The sequence below is a fragment of the Atractosteus spatula genome, chromosome 13 (genome assembly GCF_055471065.1).
Source record: "Atractosteus spatula isolate fAtrSpa1 chromosome 13, fAtrSpa1.hap1, whole genome shotgun sequence".
Classification (NCBI taxonomy): Eukaryota; Metazoa; Chordata; class Actinopteri; order Semionotiformes; family Lepisosteidae; genus Atractosteus; species Atractosteus spatula.
In genome coordinates, this window is record NC_142718.1 from 7881677 (window position 1) to 7899426 (window position 17750).

The 17750-nt window shown below is 41.0% G+C and overlaps 1 protein-coding gene across 1 annotated transcript; it reads right to left on the reverse strand.

The window, feature by feature from the left end:
* Nucleotides 1-221: 221 nt before the first annotated feature.
* Nucleotides 222-17339, reverse strand: zdbf2 (zinc finger, DBF-type containing 2). Its single transcript, XM_088929882.1, has 7 exons — nt 17267-17339; nt 14560-14700; nt 13210-13373; nt 10939-10990; nt 7916-8018; nt 6425-6552; nt 222-3106 (listed from the first exon to the last, which is right to left on the reverse strand). Exons 3-7 carry the CDS (start codon nt 13259-13261, stop codon nt 361-363), a joined length of 3081 nt encoding a protein of 1026 aa, XP_088786008.1. The 5' UTR covers nt 13262-13373; nt 14560-14700; nt 17267-17339; the 3' UTR covers nt 222-360.
* Nucleotides 17340-17750: the final 411 nt, after the last annotated feature.

Consider the following 17750-nt stretch of genomic DNA (forward strand, 5'->3'; position numbering starts at 1 on the left):
AGCGAAAAATATTTAATATATACCTCAAAAAATACCCTGAATGAGCTTGTAAAAAACTAGAGAGAACTATAAACTCTGATCTTTTTCTGGTGTCAAACTGTGCAAAACATTACCCTAAATAACATTAGCTGTATAAAAGAAAAAAAAAAGAGAACGGATTTACTTTGCAGTTCCTTCTTTCAGCTAAAGAATACCTAAGCCACAACATTAACAGTACTTTCCAGAATTTACACAAATAAGTTCTGTTGTGAAACTGGAACCGCATTAAACAAGGAGTATTTCCTAACTCCAAAACAAAAAGCACCTCTCAGCCAAATTGTTTTTCTGGTCTACTTCTTTGCCCTTAAATGGACACTCTTTCTACCTCTTGGTCAAGCGGTTTCTCAATCTCAGGGTTCTCCTAGAAGAAGATCTGAGACTCCTTAAAGGTTCTTCCAGTGTGACAGATGCCCTGGCTGAAGTTCTCAAACTCTGCACGCGCATTTTTGTGACTTTTGGAGACGACTTTGTTGCAAGGGGAGCTCTGAGAGACCTTTTCGGCCCATCGCTAGTTTTCCTCGCTTTGCTACTGGGCCGAGGTGCGCTCTTTGACTTTGCTCTTGTGAGAAAACGCTTGGATGGTTTCTGCTCTCCCAGTCTAGAGGTCTGACCCTTTGAGGCGTTATCATCAGAGGAGTCGGTCCTCCTGTAAACTTTCTCACACACTGGTCTACGAGGCATCTTCCTGGTTTTATACGAAAACGGTGGTCCTTTTACCGGACCAAGAGATTTCTCTCCTGAGCTCTTGGTCTCCATTTCGGATAGCTTATGTGCTTGGCCCCTAGTGGCTCTAGTCCTGACAATATTAACCGTTTCAGTTGTCTGGCTTTGGAGTGAAGGCAAAATCCCAACACCTTCCTTCTGAGCTCTGGAAGGAGTCAAGGGGCCCAAAATCAGCCTGCTGCCGCTCGACAAAGAGGACCTGCTTTTTGACGTGAACGCTGGCCTCCTGCTCGAGGCCGAAGACCCCTGCTCAGAAGGGCCGTCACCTCTCACGTTGGAGCTCAACCCATCTTCGTTGCGACTGTCCAGGCAAGAGCCAGAGGTGGAGGCGCAGAAATCCGAAATGCTGTTGGGATTCCCCTTGGTGGAGCTCCACGTTTCCTTCTGCTCCCCACACTGTTTCTCCTTGTTGATGTCGGGGCTAAGGCTTCGAAAGAGCTGCCGCACGTGCGGAAACTTTTTTGGCCTGCATACTCCTATTCCCTTTGGCGGCATCTTCAGAATCCTGTTGGTCAAGGGGTCATAGTATTTTAAAGGAGTCTTCTTATACTTGTATTTCAGAGTACTTTCACTTTCTGTGGATTTTCGTTTTCGCCCTGTCCTTCTGATAGTGAGCGGTTTTAACGTACACTGTCCTGACTCTGGGGAGGAGAGGACATAGACCACTGTTTTTGGCTGCACGGGACTCATGATTTTGCTGTAGGTTTCGGGCAATTTAAGCGCACATAACCTGGTTTTCATTTCTGGCGTCTTTTCCCACCCCGATCCATTCGGTACTTCTTTCACATCACGCAGCTCGATGTCTTTTGTCGGCGCTTTGGTCTTGATCACGGGGCAGCTCAATGTGGGCGTCTGAGTGCCGTGGCTGACCTTCACCACCTGGCACCTGGATGCCAGTCGCCACATTCTTCTGCCCGCCTTCTTCTTCAGAGCTCTGTTGCACACAGGAACGAAAACAGTGGAATGGTTGCAATCCTCTTCTTCACCATCCAAAAGGGGAAATGACTCTGCCGTTCCGGTCACAAGATTGCTCTTCTGGAGCGTCTCCCTTGTGGCCTCGTCCTTGTTCCTTCGGGTTTTACTCTTCCTTCCAAACTTAGCCAAGGATTCACTGTCGAAGTAGCATCGGAAGTGTCCTTCCCTAAATTCTCTCACGAGCGCTTCGATCTTGAGGTCATCTTCATGCATTACTTGGGACCACGTTTTTCCAACAAAAGACTGAGGAATGTGAGGCAGTGGGGGTAGGACATCTTTATCGTCGTTGTGTTCTTTAATTTCTACTGTGTCTTCACCCTTCAGATTTTCATTACTCCTCTCTGTCTCAGAGCGAAGGTTTAGAGCACAGTTTAGCTGCGTGTTGTACTTTGGGTCTTCGAGATCAATGCATACTTTCATGAGACACCCAAGATCCTTTGCTTCGGACGAAAGTGGCTCGGGTCCTTCTTTCATTGGTGTATCCCACTCGATACTGGTTCCAGAATCTGAGAAATAACGGTTAGTGATTGAACCAAGACTTAAATGAAAACTGTCTTCGTCCACATCAGACTTCTCCGCACTCACTCCATAACAGTACTTCTCAATGACCTCCTCAATCGTTTCCTCCATTGCACCGTCATCTTCATCAGAGTGTGTAGGGTCCCGGCGAGCGGCAAAGTACGGCAGCTCTTTTGTATCGGTCTTCAGCGTTGCTGCTGTCAGCGCAGTTTGGTGGCCTCCCACCTCGTCTTCGAATTTTGACTGAGAATGGATGGTCTCTCCCTGAGAATAGCTACCAAAGGGCTTCGGTATGTCCTGCAAAACAGCAAAAGGCTGTCCATCTGAGCCAGAAGGAACACAGTTAGGATGGACTGAAGGAGGGGTATAGTTACTTCTGTTATGCAGTTGGTCTGTCCAGACATCAGCTTTAAAGCACGCCTTAACGGGGATCTTTTCCAAAGCCTTCCCATGCTGCACAGCTTGGGAGCCGCAAGACTCAGTGTGAGGTAAGCCAGGAACAGAACTGTCACTAGTCCTGTGCAGAAAGCCCTGAGTCGGAGAGCTGCCTTCAAGAAGCGGAGACTTAAGCTTGGACCTTTTGAATTTGGTGCAGAGCCCCGCGCTGCTCCTGGCTGGAGCTTTACCGCGGGCTTTGTCATGGAAACCCTTTCCCGCCTCAGTTTCCTTTCCCTCGGCGAAGTCGCCATCCTCAACTAGCAGAAAATGGGACGACCCGTCATCCGAACTGGGCAGCTCCTCACGGGTTCCGACGGTATCCTGGTCATTCTCTGGGCCACCGCACACCTCAGACAGCTCTTCTTTAGGAATCAGAGGGGTGCTCAAAGATGGCAGGTCGGCATGTGTTGGTCTGTTAATGAGGAACAAAACAGCGAACATTTTCAGTTTACGTGACGTCCTTAAAAGGGGAACTGCAGCGCATTGTTTTAGGGTTAGAGAGAATCGACACTGATGAAGGCATTTCAAACTACAATGAAAGCAAAATGTACACAGTATCGTGTAACTCCAATTTACATCACAAAATAGACAAAATTTCCAGGTATGCGCAGCGCCATGTTCTGTGATTCAGGCAACAAAACTTCCAGTGATGTGATGTGGCCCTGTTACATCGTAAAGTAGCAGGCCTGTGAATACATCCAATAGAAATATTGCTCTTGGTTTCGAGACGGTTTTGCCGACAAATACTACTTACTTGGTAAGTAATGACTTGCTATTTGCCGATCACATTGGAACATTTCTGTGGTGAAATGTCTGCTGCACAACCTGAGCTTATTCGCTCGTACATCACATTACATCAGGCATGGCAGAGACTAGTGAGCAGGAAGTCACGTCGTTCATGGGAGTTTGTGAGAACATGGCGACTTACAGAACTTTCACAAAGTTCATGATTTTGTGCTTGATTCGAAATGTAATCACTGGTCTGAAAGACTGGGACTGCAGTTCCCCTGTAAGACTCAATTCACAGCCCTCGGGCCAGGTGATGTGAGCTCCCAGGACTGTCAGAGACAGCTGGTGCAGTTGACGTGGCACCAAGCATGGTGGATTAATCTTTCTAATTGGGAGGTTCGAAAAAGGAAAAATATTACAGATTCCATCCATCCCTCTTCTAACTGTTTCATCCAATTTCATGGTCGTGGGGGAAGCCAGAGCCTATTCTGACAAGCAACGGGCGCAAGGCAGGGTACACCCTGGACGGGACGCCAGTCCACTGAGGGCCGGACAGACACACACTCACACCTAGGGCCAATCTCCCTAGAAGCCAATGAGCCCACCAGTATGTCTTTGGACTATAAGAGGTATCGGGAACACACAGAGGAATCCCACGTAAACACAGGCAGAACATACAGTACAAGCTCCATGCAGGTAGCGCCCCAGCTCCAGAATTTAACCCAAGGCTCAAGCGCTGTGAGGTAGCCATGGTAACCACAGCACCATCGTGCTATTACAGAATCTATTACAGATTCCAATGTTTACAAGGTCCAAATCACTAAATCAATCTACTCAAAATCATTTTGTTTAGGGCTTAAAAGTTGCTCTCAAGTGTTTAATGATCACATTTCTGTTCAAACCTGTGGAAAATTATGGTAATTGCTGTTTCCAAGCTTTTAACTTTTAACGGTGGATTAAATCTGTGTATTTTACTAAAATTATCCATTTGAATATATTTAAATATTTAGAATATATGTATGAAGTGCATCACAGGGAAAAACATCTATTTCTTATTTCTGGTAATATGTGTCAAGTTAGTCAAGTTAGATTAGGACAAATGAACAAACCAACTGGAATTTTGCATACACTGTGGAGGATAAAGATAAAAATGGCACAGTGAAATCATCTTTCTGATGCACGGACAAGTTCAAGTTTTTTTTTTCCCCTGTGTCCTGGCAATAAAAAACAGCACCGTGAACTTTACTTCAGAAGACTTTCTTGGCCTTAAATGAGAATGCTTTGTGTGTTGATGGCCGTGTGGAATGTGAAGTTCTCTTTTTTTTTTCAACGCACAAATCTCAAAAGAGATGAGACGACTGAAGTTTGGCTTGCATGCAAAATGAAAATGTAATACCTCCCACTCCCTGTCTATGCAACATCTACACCATTATTTTCTGCTGATACGGTTTCAGCGTGTTGCACAAAAAACATCAAGTAATGGACTAAGAAGGATCAATTTTGCAGAACACCCTGTAAACCCTACACACCCTGCAACCATTACTGAATACTTCTCAGCTAATGTATGCACAGCCTATATGATTTGCTGATTCAATCCATTGTCTCTTGATCTCCCTCAATCCTAAGAGTCAGCACAGAAGGTCTTGCCTATGAACGATCTTCACATGCGACACTAATGATGTCTCAGCAGGTGTGTACGACTGTCTTGACCTAACAAGGTCAAACACGGTTCCAGCCTCTTCAAGTTCTGTCAAACGTGAAGGACAAACTGACGTAGCATGAGGAGACCAGTTGAAATATCTTTGCCCGCAGAGAGTTCAGTGCTAAGGCAGCAGCCATTCTGTAGCATGCCAACCATATGACAATATAACACAAACAGTTGAACGCAACAAGGCCTAAGTGACAATTTTCTCCACTTCCTTTCATATGCTTACAATCCCATCTATATACTATATACAGACAAAAAATGGTTAAGGACATACCCTTTTATGTGAAAAATCTCAGAAATACTATGGTTACAAAATAAAGGTTTCAGCTAATTAACTTATTTGTACAAATTACTATGCCCATGCTAATTTGAAAAAAGTTCCTTATGGGAACAAACCATTTAGCCCATCAAAAGGACTCTCTAAGCATCAACCCTGTTTTAAAAACTATCCTAAAGCATTTGTCACCACAGTTTAAGATTTGTAATGTCACAACTTTTTATTTTCAGAAATTGTTTATCTTATTTTGAAGAAAAAAAAACGAATGACTGAACCTTGGAATGACTTGTGTTGTTTTTCTTCCTGGCATTTCTCTATTTTTGTTACCTTACAATGTAAATACCATTTAAGTGCGCAGATGTTCCCAAGTCGAGCTCTGAAAAAGTTTCTCAATTTAAGAATCGTTGAGCTTTGCCTTTTTCACCTTTTCTGTGTTTAACATTTCAAATTCCTCCTTTTACAGAAAGCAAGAGTCACCAAGATGAATGAACAGGTCTTTCACTGGGAATAATCATTTTGAAAACATAACATTTGGTATGAAGACTGTGAGGCAGCACAGTGGTTAGCATTGCTGCCTCACAGCACTGAGGCCCTGGGTTTAACTCCGGACCTGGAGCGCTATCTGTGTGGAGTTTTTTAATGTTCTCACCGTGTTCAAATGGGTTTCCAAACTGGGATGTTTTTTGTACCATGTCCCACTACCCAGAGTCCAAAAACATACTGCTAGGGTAATAAGATTCTGTGAAAACTGGCCCTGGTGTGAGAGTGTACATGTCTGTTTGTGCATGTCCTGTGACGGACTGGCGTCCTGTCCAGGGTGTAGCCTGCCTTGTGCCCGTTGCTTGCCGAGATGGGCTCTGGCTTCCCTATAACCCAGTACTGGATGAAACAGTTAGAAAATGAATGCATGAAGATAGTGAAACAGTATCATAAAAGAAGGGAAAGACAGAAAACTCAAGACGTAATCGGCGGCAGGTTTAGTTACTTTCCCTGTCACGTACCAGAAGACTGCTTACCTGATGTCATTGTATCTGTAGGGATGGTGCTGCATGACATCCTGCAGAAACCGTTCCATAAGGCTGCCAGAACCCACATGACTCCTGGAGCTGCTCACAAAGTCCCTGTGTCGAGCACTCAGAATATGCTGCAATTGAAAAGCAGATATGTCTCAGAAAATGAAGACTGCATCCTCATTCATTCAGTTTTGGGAAAACACAGGCAGTCTGCCACATTCCACTACCCAGAGGTTTTCAAACACTGCACAAAGCGCAAAGAAATATTCCAAATTCACTCCTTCCCCTGGTAATACAAAACTAACTATAAAGCTGACACAGCTCTATCGACCTGGGACTGGCTGGGGGCTCCTTCAACCACTAGCCTAGGCCTTGGATTTAGGCAAGATTATATTAAAACCCAGCTGACATAAAATATACGTTGCATTGCAGAGAAATATACATTAATCATATTAGTACAGTCATCCACCTGTCCATTTTCTAACTGCTTCTTCCATTTCCAAGTCACAGAGGAGCAAACAAACATATGCTGATGCTTGCCATATGTTGGCATATACACGTATTTAGATAACTGAATTCTTTAACAGGTTTGCGTCTTTGCTTGTGACCCAGCTTAATCAGGTGCTTTTATAAAAAAGGTGAACAAGTAAAGGTTCGTTCCGTGCTGAAAGTGAAGTGAAAATATTTTGGCTGTGGAGTCTTTACACACCTGAAAAAGCCTTTTCACTTTTCAGCGTGGAAGCAATCGCTTCCTGTTCCACTGTACTGTAGCTCCCTACTCAAATCTCTTAGAAACAGATATTCCATCCATCCATTTTCTAACCACTTCATCCAATTCAGGACCGCAGGGGAGCCAGAGCCTATCCCAGCAAGCAATAGTAGCAAGGCAGGATACACCCCGGATGGGACGCCAGTCCATGGCAAGGGTAGACAGACACAAACACCGAGAAGCACACACTCACACTCACCATTTTCCCAGAAGCCAATTAACCTACCAGTATGTCTAATCCACTTATCCCATACAGGGTTACAGGGGGAGCGAGCAACTTGGCAAGCAACAGGCACAAAGCAAGATGCCACCGTGAACAGGACACCAGTCCAACACAGGGCTCTCACAGACACAGATAGGCACACACACAATTTCCCCAGCAGCCAATTAACCTACCAGTAGTGTATAGTGGTGAGCATAGCTGCCTTCCACGCAGTTGACCCGGGTTCGATTCTAGGCCAACGCATCGGCAAATGTTTTCAAATGCTGTCATGAACCTAGGAATGCGACTAGCAAAGCTTTGGACTGTAGTAGGAATCGAGAGCAACGAGAAGAAACCCATACCAAAAAGTGGAGAACAAACTCCACACAGATAGAACCCAGGGCCCCTGAACTGTGAAGGAGCAATTATAACCACTGCACCATCACACTGCCCTAGCGGAACATATTAGCATGAACACTCAACCCAAGAAATGAGGACACGAAAGGAACGGAAGGGGTCGTACCTGTTCCAGACTGTTGTACAGAACCTGACAGCAGCTACAGAAACCCTGTCTGGCCTGTGCTGTTGATGGTCCAGGGACTGCAAGATCCAAAGAAGCACTGTGACTGTGAGAGGGGAGAAAAAAAACGTGCTGTGTCATTTTTCCATTTAATTGAAATTTAATCATATAATCAAAAACTTATACGGAAATATAGGGACTAGCAAACACCAAGCAGCAGCAAAATAAATTCTTAATTTGGACAGAATTTAAGACTGGAGCTGTATATATAAACAGTGAAAAATAAGTTATAAAAATGGAAGCTATATATAAAAAAGCCCGTCTATAAAAACTACTCACATACATATTTGAGACAATAAGAAGAAGTAACAAAAAGGGAAACAGTATATATGTTGGGATATATAGTCGTGAGAAGTGCAGATATCAAACAAAGGCATGTTGTTTTTCAAGGAAAGTAAGACTAGTAAGACCTCATTTTGCACACTGTGATTGGCTACCACTTTACCAAAAAAATCCAGTGCTGCTCTGTTCTCAATCCAGAAAATAGCAACCAGATATAAGAACTAAACCTTTTTTGTCATTAAAAAAAAAGAGAAAAAAACTAAGACGGTACCAGATGCAGATATTTTTAAGTTTTACATCGAGGAATTTCAAAGACACTGACAACCTCAACCCAGTGGATTTCCAACGAGTGAACAGAGTTCAAAAGCAGACGCAAAGCTGAGGTGAATTTAAAACTGACAACAAGAGGCCGGATGCGATCTGGATGATCCAGAGAGTAAAAGGGACGATGGCTCCTCTTGTTTTTAACCTTACCTAAGTTTGTACATTTGCAACCATTTCATTGGTTTTTCTTCAATTTCTTAATTTTTTTAAATTACTTAATTAAACTTAAAAACATAGGGATATTAGCACCTATTCTACTCTGAAATGCAGGTGAGTAGGATCCAGAACAAGCAAAATACCAAATCAAACTAAAAAATGAGTCTGATTCTTAATAAAATGAGACATTTGCACTCATTCAAACAGTAGCTAATATTTGAAAACTTTTCAAATGTGATTCAAAACTTAAAGTGACATATAACACCCACTTCGCTAACTTCAGATCTATAAGGCTTTTAGGTTTTGGATCGTCTATATAACTGAGAAGTGAAACTGTCGAAAAAACAAGAAAAAAAAAGTCTTGTGTCCAGAATTTTTATCAAGACGTTTTGACACATCCATTTTTTGATGTTAGTGACAGTCTACAAGACAAGTACATAATACTGTCAGGTTTTAAGGAGACATGCAATTGGGTATAATTAGTAGAGCAGTCAAATGTTATACAATGCTTATGAATAATTTTACATAAAGGTAAAGCAAAGAAAATAAAATAGGATGAAGATCCATATGGGACACCAGAAATTATTTACTGTATAAAAGCTTTTTGATAAGCATGATCTAAACCACTTGGGTATATTTTTAGAATGACAGATGATCCAAATGTCACAATTCACTGTATTAAATGTAGGACTGCGGTTCAATACTCAACATCATCACCAAATCATTAGTTACTTTGACAAGAACTATAATATATAATATATACAGTATATTGCTTATAATTGCAATGGATCCATATTGACATTTTTCAAGGCAATTACTAGCAGTCAGGAACTCATTTACCTTTGTTCTAACAAAACCTGTGAGAGGACCTTGCTATCAAGGAAGATTTGAATTAGTAATACTATAAAAATGAAGGAAATGGTAAATTAGTGTGGTTTTAAAAGAATCTAGAAACACTCCTGTTTTCAGAAAATCATTTGTCAATCCGAGAATGTCACCTCTAAGGTTGAAAAACACCATCCGTCAAAAGACTTGAAATGAAATGGGATGACAAATGATAGTTATAGATTATTCATCTATGGCAGTTATCAACATTTTTCAATTAACATTTGGATGTTATGTTTGACTCACTGATGTTTTGAGTCACAGATTGCAGAAAATATTAAAATGCCCTTTCATCATCACAGAAATGCTATAGGTTATTCTTATCACTCTGATTCTGAGAGAGTAGCCCATGTTTTTATGCAACCCAGTTTTCATTTAGATCAGGGGTCTCCAGTCCTGATTGTGTCTTATGGGTCATTGGGCAGGTTTGGAGATCCCCGATTTAAATAATATGCATACAAATACAGCATTATAAAACCTGCTTATCTAGAGCGAACAAAAAAAAAAAGAAAAAATTATTAAGAAAAATAATTAATAATCTTGGCTGGCATCAATACCATAAATCACAAACTGCAAAATTCCTTGGTAACAATGATAAATAACTATTTGGTGTTAAGAAGAATCATGTTTATGCGGTAGCAATCATTATTGTCATGTAGCAGTTTTATGCTTCATTTCAGGACACACTGAAGAAAGGAGACATCTTCACATGCAGTATGGGAGACAGTTCACATTAAAAGGTTAACACAGCAATACTTTACATTATGTATTGCAAATTCCAATTTCAAATTCTTCATATACTGTAATAGAACACACATACTATTAATAGTTCCGATAACTAAGTCATAACTGATCCCTACTAATAACAGATTTAGTAGTCTTCAGAATTCTCCTATGGTGTCTGATTTTGTGAAATGACCAAATGAAGCTTACACATTTTTTAAACCTTTCATTCAAAACAGGAATGCTTAAACTGAAGGCTTCCAAGGTTAAGATAAGTTTCAGTAAATGTCAGCCAAAACTAAAGAGGGAAAAAATATGTTGAAATATGTTGATTGCATAAGTATTCAGTCCTGTTAAGTCAATATTTGGTAGCAATTTGTTTTTGAGGAAGTCGCTACCAACTACACCAAATTCACTGTGGTTTAAAATGTTAGTTTGTTTGGTTTAGTTATAAAATTGATGACGCCTTATACCTTTCAGAGAGTGTACAATATTTCACTGAATTATGGATTATGGGGACAGTTTATTTTTAGAGATCAGTTCATACGGCATTTTTCTCCACAGATTCAGAAGGAAAATTAAAATACTATACTCACCCACTGATTCGATCTGCTTTTGCTAACGGTTCAACTTGTGTCCGATCTACTTCTAACAAGAGATCAAAAAGTTTATTAAATATAGTCATGTACACACTGGTGAACTAAGGATATTTAAAACACCAACTAACAATATTGTAAATACACTTCTAATTCTGGGATTTCTTTTGGTTGCTTTATTGTGCTTGCCCTGTTCTAAACTAGAAATTAAAGGTTCCAGATACCTGAGCTTCACAATGCGTTTGTATATTTTAATTGGGATCTTCCATTTTAAATAATTATTTATTAAACAAAGACAATGGCAGTAGAAACCTGTGCTATGTTGAATACTTGAGACAGAAAAGACAGAAAAAGATTGATGCCAGATGAGGGTTTACTCAAGCATGCGAGCTTTTGTGACGTGAAAACCAAACCTATTTTGAAAATAGCAGTCTTCTCCTGAAAACTACTTCATCGAGTGTAACATCACAGACTTCCTGAACATGGTCTTTTTGGCTTCCTGAACGTTTTTGCCTTCTACCACAAACCTATTTAAGGCCATTTCAACAACTGCCTGAACTTTTCCACAGTACATGCATACAAGGTGCAGCTGTACTTTTCTAAGCCTAACGTCTCTCTTCCGAAAGATTTCCAAATGATAATTTATTTTTATAAAGCTCAAGTCTCTCTAAAGATTCCTCAAGACAAGGAAAAGTAAATTCAGCACTTAAAACATCAAGCGGATTTATCTACCATACGTACGGCATTAACCTTTCACAATATCGGAGATAGCCCAGGACATTTAGCTTTCGGCATTATTGTAATTAAAACAGGGAGAAAGATGGAGACAAACTGCAGATGTCAGCCTGGGATATTCCACTGGTAGAAACTAAAGTGTCAAGAGAACTAAATACCCTCAAGAGATGCACAGACCGTGTAATTATCTGGAGTGTGAAGGACAGATATGCCAAATGTCTGCAGTATTTATTAGTAATGGGACAACTAAAAGGAAACTCCACCAAAAAAAAGTTTTCAGTGCAATGGTTCATTATTCACCCCTCAAATCACTCCAACAGCTCTTTGTTGCTTGCACAGCCAACAGCCTGAAAGCAATGCTTGCCTTTTTATGGAACACATTTGATCACATACTGTATGAACGCGCTGTTGTTTGCTTCCTTGGCCTAATATCGAACAGCCTGCACTGAGCAGATGGGCGTGCGATTTTTGTGGGACATCTCACAATGCACCAAAGTACATAGGAACAGAAGAAACAGCAGCACCCCAGCACTGGTTGGGAAATACACCAGGAACATTATCTGCAGTTTACTTCAAGTGATAAATATATCAAGTGTGTTAAAAATCCTCTTTTTCCTCCTCACACATGACTCAGAAATGAAAGTAGTGACAAGAATAATTAATCACTGTAAATTACAATGCCTAACAATACTGGATATATAAACAGAAAAGTGTTTATTTAAAGCAAATTAAGCACTAAAAATGAATATTATTTTTCTAATTTATGTAAAAATTGAATGCTTTCCCAAACTATTATTTTGTACAAATATATGCTACAATGTCATTGGTTGTCAGGAAGCACAACACCTCTTCAAGGCACACTACTGTTAGAGATTTAAATATGCTATGAAAACTGAGGCTGCTGGGAAGCAATTCCTATGTGTCAGGTGAACAGAAATCAAACTATTAGTTAACGAACAGAAAGCAGCTCAGCCTCGGATGCCACTTGGCGTTGGAAGTGAGGGAGGTTTATGAGGCCCAACTGTTCAAAACACACATCGGGTTCCTCAGAATAAATCTTCCGACGGAACAGGTGACAATGCAACACAGACCTTAGGGATACCCCCTAATGCAGGTACAGACGTTAATGTTTCTTAGAACAGGGAGTTGTGCATCGGCACAAACCAGTCTCTGTGGCCGTGCATCTGCTCAGAAACCTTAACTGAGAAGGAGAGAGGAAAACAAAGCCAAAAGAATGAAGCAAAGGTTTCCCTGGTCGGGGAGCTATTGTGTTCACCACATATTTAAAATTCTACAGCAGCGTCACTGCCGATCCGGACACAGGCCTAGGGGGTTATGTGGCACTTTCTGACATGCTGCCAGACAACCAAGCATGCTAACGTAACACCGTCTAAGTTAACATTGCATTCATCCATCATCAGAAAGCAGCTCATTCCTGGAAAAGGCTGCGGCACAACAGCCTGGATGGGACTCCGATTGAGAGCAACCGGAAAATTCCTGTAGCTGAGCGTTGCATGCAACAGGAAGAGCTCTTACCTTGCGCAGATGGAGCTGACTGCTCTTCGGCCGGCATGGTCTTATCGTACATCTAAAAATATGCATATCCGATCACGTTCATTTTCAGGAATACTAAGCTGGGCAAACGCACCATGGCGACCTTAAACACTATAGCAATCAGCAGGTGGTGAACGTTCTTTGTCCTGGGAAACATGAACAAGAAAAAGAGCAGTCACAGATGGAGACCTTTTCAAATATCTCAGACTTATCATCTAGAAATATTCCTTGCGTTTAGAAAGGGGGATGCTAACAAGTCAAGAGACAATTGACAGCGCCAATTTACAGGGGTAAATAAAAAACTTTAAAGATTTTAAAATTTTAAATTTTAAGACAATAATTCTCCCACTTAGGCAGTTTGGAGTGTTTGGGTTTTATGATGGCAGGTACTTACATATAACTTAAGTCTAAACCTTTTTCCCATTGGCCCTTACCAATCATGGCCTCCTCAAAATCCCCATCTATGAACCGTCTTCATTACTCTGCTCTCCTCCCCACTGATAGCTAATGTGTGGTGAGTTTACTGACACACTATGGCTGCAGTCGCATCATCCAGGTGGGGCTGCACACTGGTGGTGGTGGAGGGGAGTCCCCATTACCTGTAAAGCGCTTTGAGTGGAGTGCCCAGAAAAGCACTATATAAGTGTAAGAAATTATTAATTATTATTATTATTATTATAAACCTAGTGCTTTGTATTTCATATTTCAATTCAGTACTCACTGCTCCTCAGCCCTTTTCACTTTCTTTAGTCAACCACACATTAACACATTCAGCACCAGTACTAACAGCTTGTACAGGCTTAGTAAGTTATATTATCCTGTGGTCCTCAGCTCTGTCTTGTTAAAAATCATCTATTTTCCTCACTTTCCATGGCTTTCCCAGAAAATTTTACTTTCGTTCTTTTTTTGTTCTTTTTCCATATTACCTACTGAGATTTTCTTTGCAGGTTCTGGACATGCAATTAACCCCTGACAGGATAACAAACCTCATTTTTTACAATATGAAGCAGCTTTAAAAGCACACATTTGCCAGCATCTTTCTACGTAAGTCAAATGATTCAATTTGAAATATCCACAAATCCCATTTTTTTCGCCCCATGTGCTTGGAGGTCAACATTGGCAGAACAAATCTCCTTGAAGCTTTGTGACACCTGTACAACTGTGTAATTATGATGCAGCAAATCTCTGCGGTTAAAACACAAACTGGTATTTGTCTCGTTGATTACCAAAAATGCCTGTCCTATGAATCAGGACAAGTATGAAAAACAACCAATAAACAACACACAATGTGGAGAATGAGGATGAACTCGAAAACCACAATGCTGCACCAACCTTATCTACTGGTACAGCACGAGGCAAAGCACCAGTTTTGGAGAAAAACAAGTCAACTCCGCTTCTTGGTTTACATGTCACTCAAACATCCATGTTTTATGGCATTTTGAGAGTCTTCGAAATCCAAGTTGGAACTACCATCTGAAAATAAGAACAGACATCTGAATGGAAGCAAACTTACTGTAGGTTAATGCATACCCAATTAGAACCTGATGCACTGTATAAGTATTTTAGTATCACCCCCAGAGTAGACTTACACATACAGTGAGGTTTTTTTTATTAGTGTTGACATTAATTTAAGTCCAATTTCCCCAGCTCCAAGTAGTAACTCGAATTACTTGTACTGTAGATCGTTTCACACATGATCAATGCGTGCACTCTGTCCCTTGCCCAGTATAAGATAGAATTTATAACGTAACCACAGGTCCTGACAATAACTAAATGCCTACACAGGTACTGCTGATTGAGGGCAGAATTACCTATGCTATTCGTCAAATTTAAGTTAATTGCAAGCAAGACTTAATGTGGAATTGTGGATGGGCTAAGAGTTAAACGCATGTAGTTTACATAAGGTGAGCATGCAGCCTGATATTACAATATCAGCAGTCAGCTTGATTATTCTAGCTATACTGTAATATCTCAACTTAGATTCAAACTCTTATTAACTCTAGACACTTTTTTCAAAAATAGTGGGTCATTTTAGGACCAAAAACTCCTACCATAACAATAGACTATTTTCATAAATAGCTATTATAAGTATACTAGCACTGAAAAAGTGCATTTTTAGGTGGAACATTTCAACATTTCACAAAAATTGAAAACCATCTCAGGTAAAGCTAGATATCGTGAATATATTCTAGCTAACAATGATACGCACATTGCAGATTGTATAAATACAAGACAAAATCATGAAGATGAAATTCACACCGATTACAAACCTCAAGCAGGGTTAGAGCAGTAAACTAACATGTTTAGAGAAAGATGTATATTAAATCTAAAGCTATATTGTGCGTTGGAAATGCTTTGAGAACCACTTTGCCGATGCATTCAGACCGTGATTTCCTGTCCCTCAATGCGAGTCATCACCGCCAGACCGCCCGGCTCGCAGGATGAGGAAGGGAGAGACGTGCTTCCCCACTGCACTCACTTGTGCTCAACACCCGGCCTCTGAAACCAGGGGCATGCTAACCTCCTTTTACACTTCGGTGTAAAACCATTTCCCGCCAGATGTTTTATAACTGCGACGGCTGCTAACTCTCCGGAACCCCCGAAGAATTTCTTGTCTGTTTGGAAACCCACAAGTACCTGGGGACACCGCCAATTTTACCATGACTTTCTCATCGCTTTGTGCCTGCTTGGTCGTCTGGTGTTTTTCTTGTACCGTCAAACTCTTTCACAGAAATGAAACTTGCATACAAAAAAAAATGATCCCCGGAATGTTTTCTAGCATTTATCAGAATATCTCAGCTACCACTATATACATTAACAGCTAAATAACCTTGTTTCAAAAACCTGTCCTACGAATACTCTCCCTCCACGCTAGTTGCAGAAAATGTCTTTCCTATATTTACCTTTCACTAGTACAATAAAAGGCACTACAACTCATAGTTTACTCTGTTGTTGGGGATGCACCTGTATTTAAAGTTTAATTTTAAATGCGATACGCTTTACAGCTCAGACGTGTAATACCGCAATCTAAGTGCACCGGAATTCCCAAAAAGGTATTTGGAAACAAATGGTTTTAAGACTGAACTTCGCTTATTTTTTATTTCTAGCAGCTACCTTATCAAGCAGAAACTCTACATACGGCATGAACCTCTGACACATTTTACGAAAACTCAAAGAAAATATAGCAACAGTCCACGAACGCTTTTCCTCCTGTATAAATGAACTGCTCATATTTCAATCGAGTGTAAACTGTAGATACCCGTTCATCGATATATATATGTGTAAAACTCCTGAGATAATGGGTTGAGATATTCATATTTAAAAATAGTTTAATGGGTAATAGATAACACGAACCATCCCTCGGGGAATTATAGCACCGAAGAAAACAGGACAAGAAGCAGTAACAGGGAAGTTTAGACTAGACTGGTCTGTTATCAACGAAAACAAACGTCAAAAAGCTTTCAAGCTTTCCCCCTAGACGTGGTTATTCTGTGTATGAATTCTCAGAAATACCCCCCGAAGCAAATAGCTAAATAGCTTGCGTTCATCGCTAAATCGTAACATAGGCGTGAATTAAAGCTTTTCCAGTAAAAATATTTAAAGAGCCTGACTGACTTGGACGTGTTTACAGTCAAACTGTTTGTAACCTGATTGGTCGCGATACTGACAGCCGACTTCCTGTCTGCGGCCCAGGCCCGCTGGAGTAGAGAAGCGTAAATCCAAAGCACTTTTCTGCAGTTCACAAAGCACACCTTCAGCTGCGGCCCCTGCACAAAGCAGCCCCAATCCTCTCTGAAAAGGTCGGCCTTTCTTATTACTTGCAAAGCCCGCGGGCCAGTAAACAACAGGCAGGCCCGTGTCCCTTAAAACTAATTCATCATGAAAACATGAACTGCATGCAGAACAACAGAGCCACTTCAATCGTGTTATCGAGACGTGAAAATGTAGCAGCCATCTAAGCCAAACGCTGATGGTAGGAAAATGGCACAATGACTTGACAAAAAAAAAAGGGATTTTCTATTCTTGCACTGATTTTCACCTTATTTTTGGTTGTGATTCCACTACAGATCCTAGCACCATCCGAATTCAAGTTTCCCCATTTTCTCTTCCCGCAGTGATACAGTGACGCCGTGCAACCCTGGGGCACGCCCACTTTCAAGAGTCAAACAATTAAAGGGGAAACACGATTTTTATTTTGCTTTAAGCGCGTCTGCTTTTGCAAATTCAAGAACTTTCAGAGGGCATTGTGATTGTAAGGATGACCGAATTCATACTCATAGGTACAATGAGCCGATTACAACCCAAGTAGGTTGCATACAGTGATTAAAATCACAGGGATGTTAGAAAATGTCAAGACAAGGATCCGTCCGTTCAGTCTGTGCGATGGCCACATTTACAGTATGGCACGCTAGAGTTTTTACTTCTTCAGTCGACCTTCAATTTAGCAACCATAAACTCTACAAATTACATAATATAGGTTTTTAGACCACTTATAAATGTACTATACACATTCGTTGTAGGGC

Bases quoted from the DNA above. Each gene is read 5' to 3' on its own strand.
- zdbf2 (XM_088929882.1), bottom strand. From the start codon at position 13,261: ATGTACGATAAGACCATGCCGGCCGAAGAGCAGTCAGCTCCATCTGCG. The intron at 8,019-10,938 runs GTGAGTATAGTA...CCCCTCTCACAG, and splicing joins AAAGCAGATCGAATCAGTGG to TCACAGTGCTTCTTTGGATC. The intron at 6,553-7,915 runs GTACGACCCCTT...TTTCAATTGCAG, and splicing joins TGTACAACAGTCTGGAACAG to CATATTCTGAGTGCTCGACA.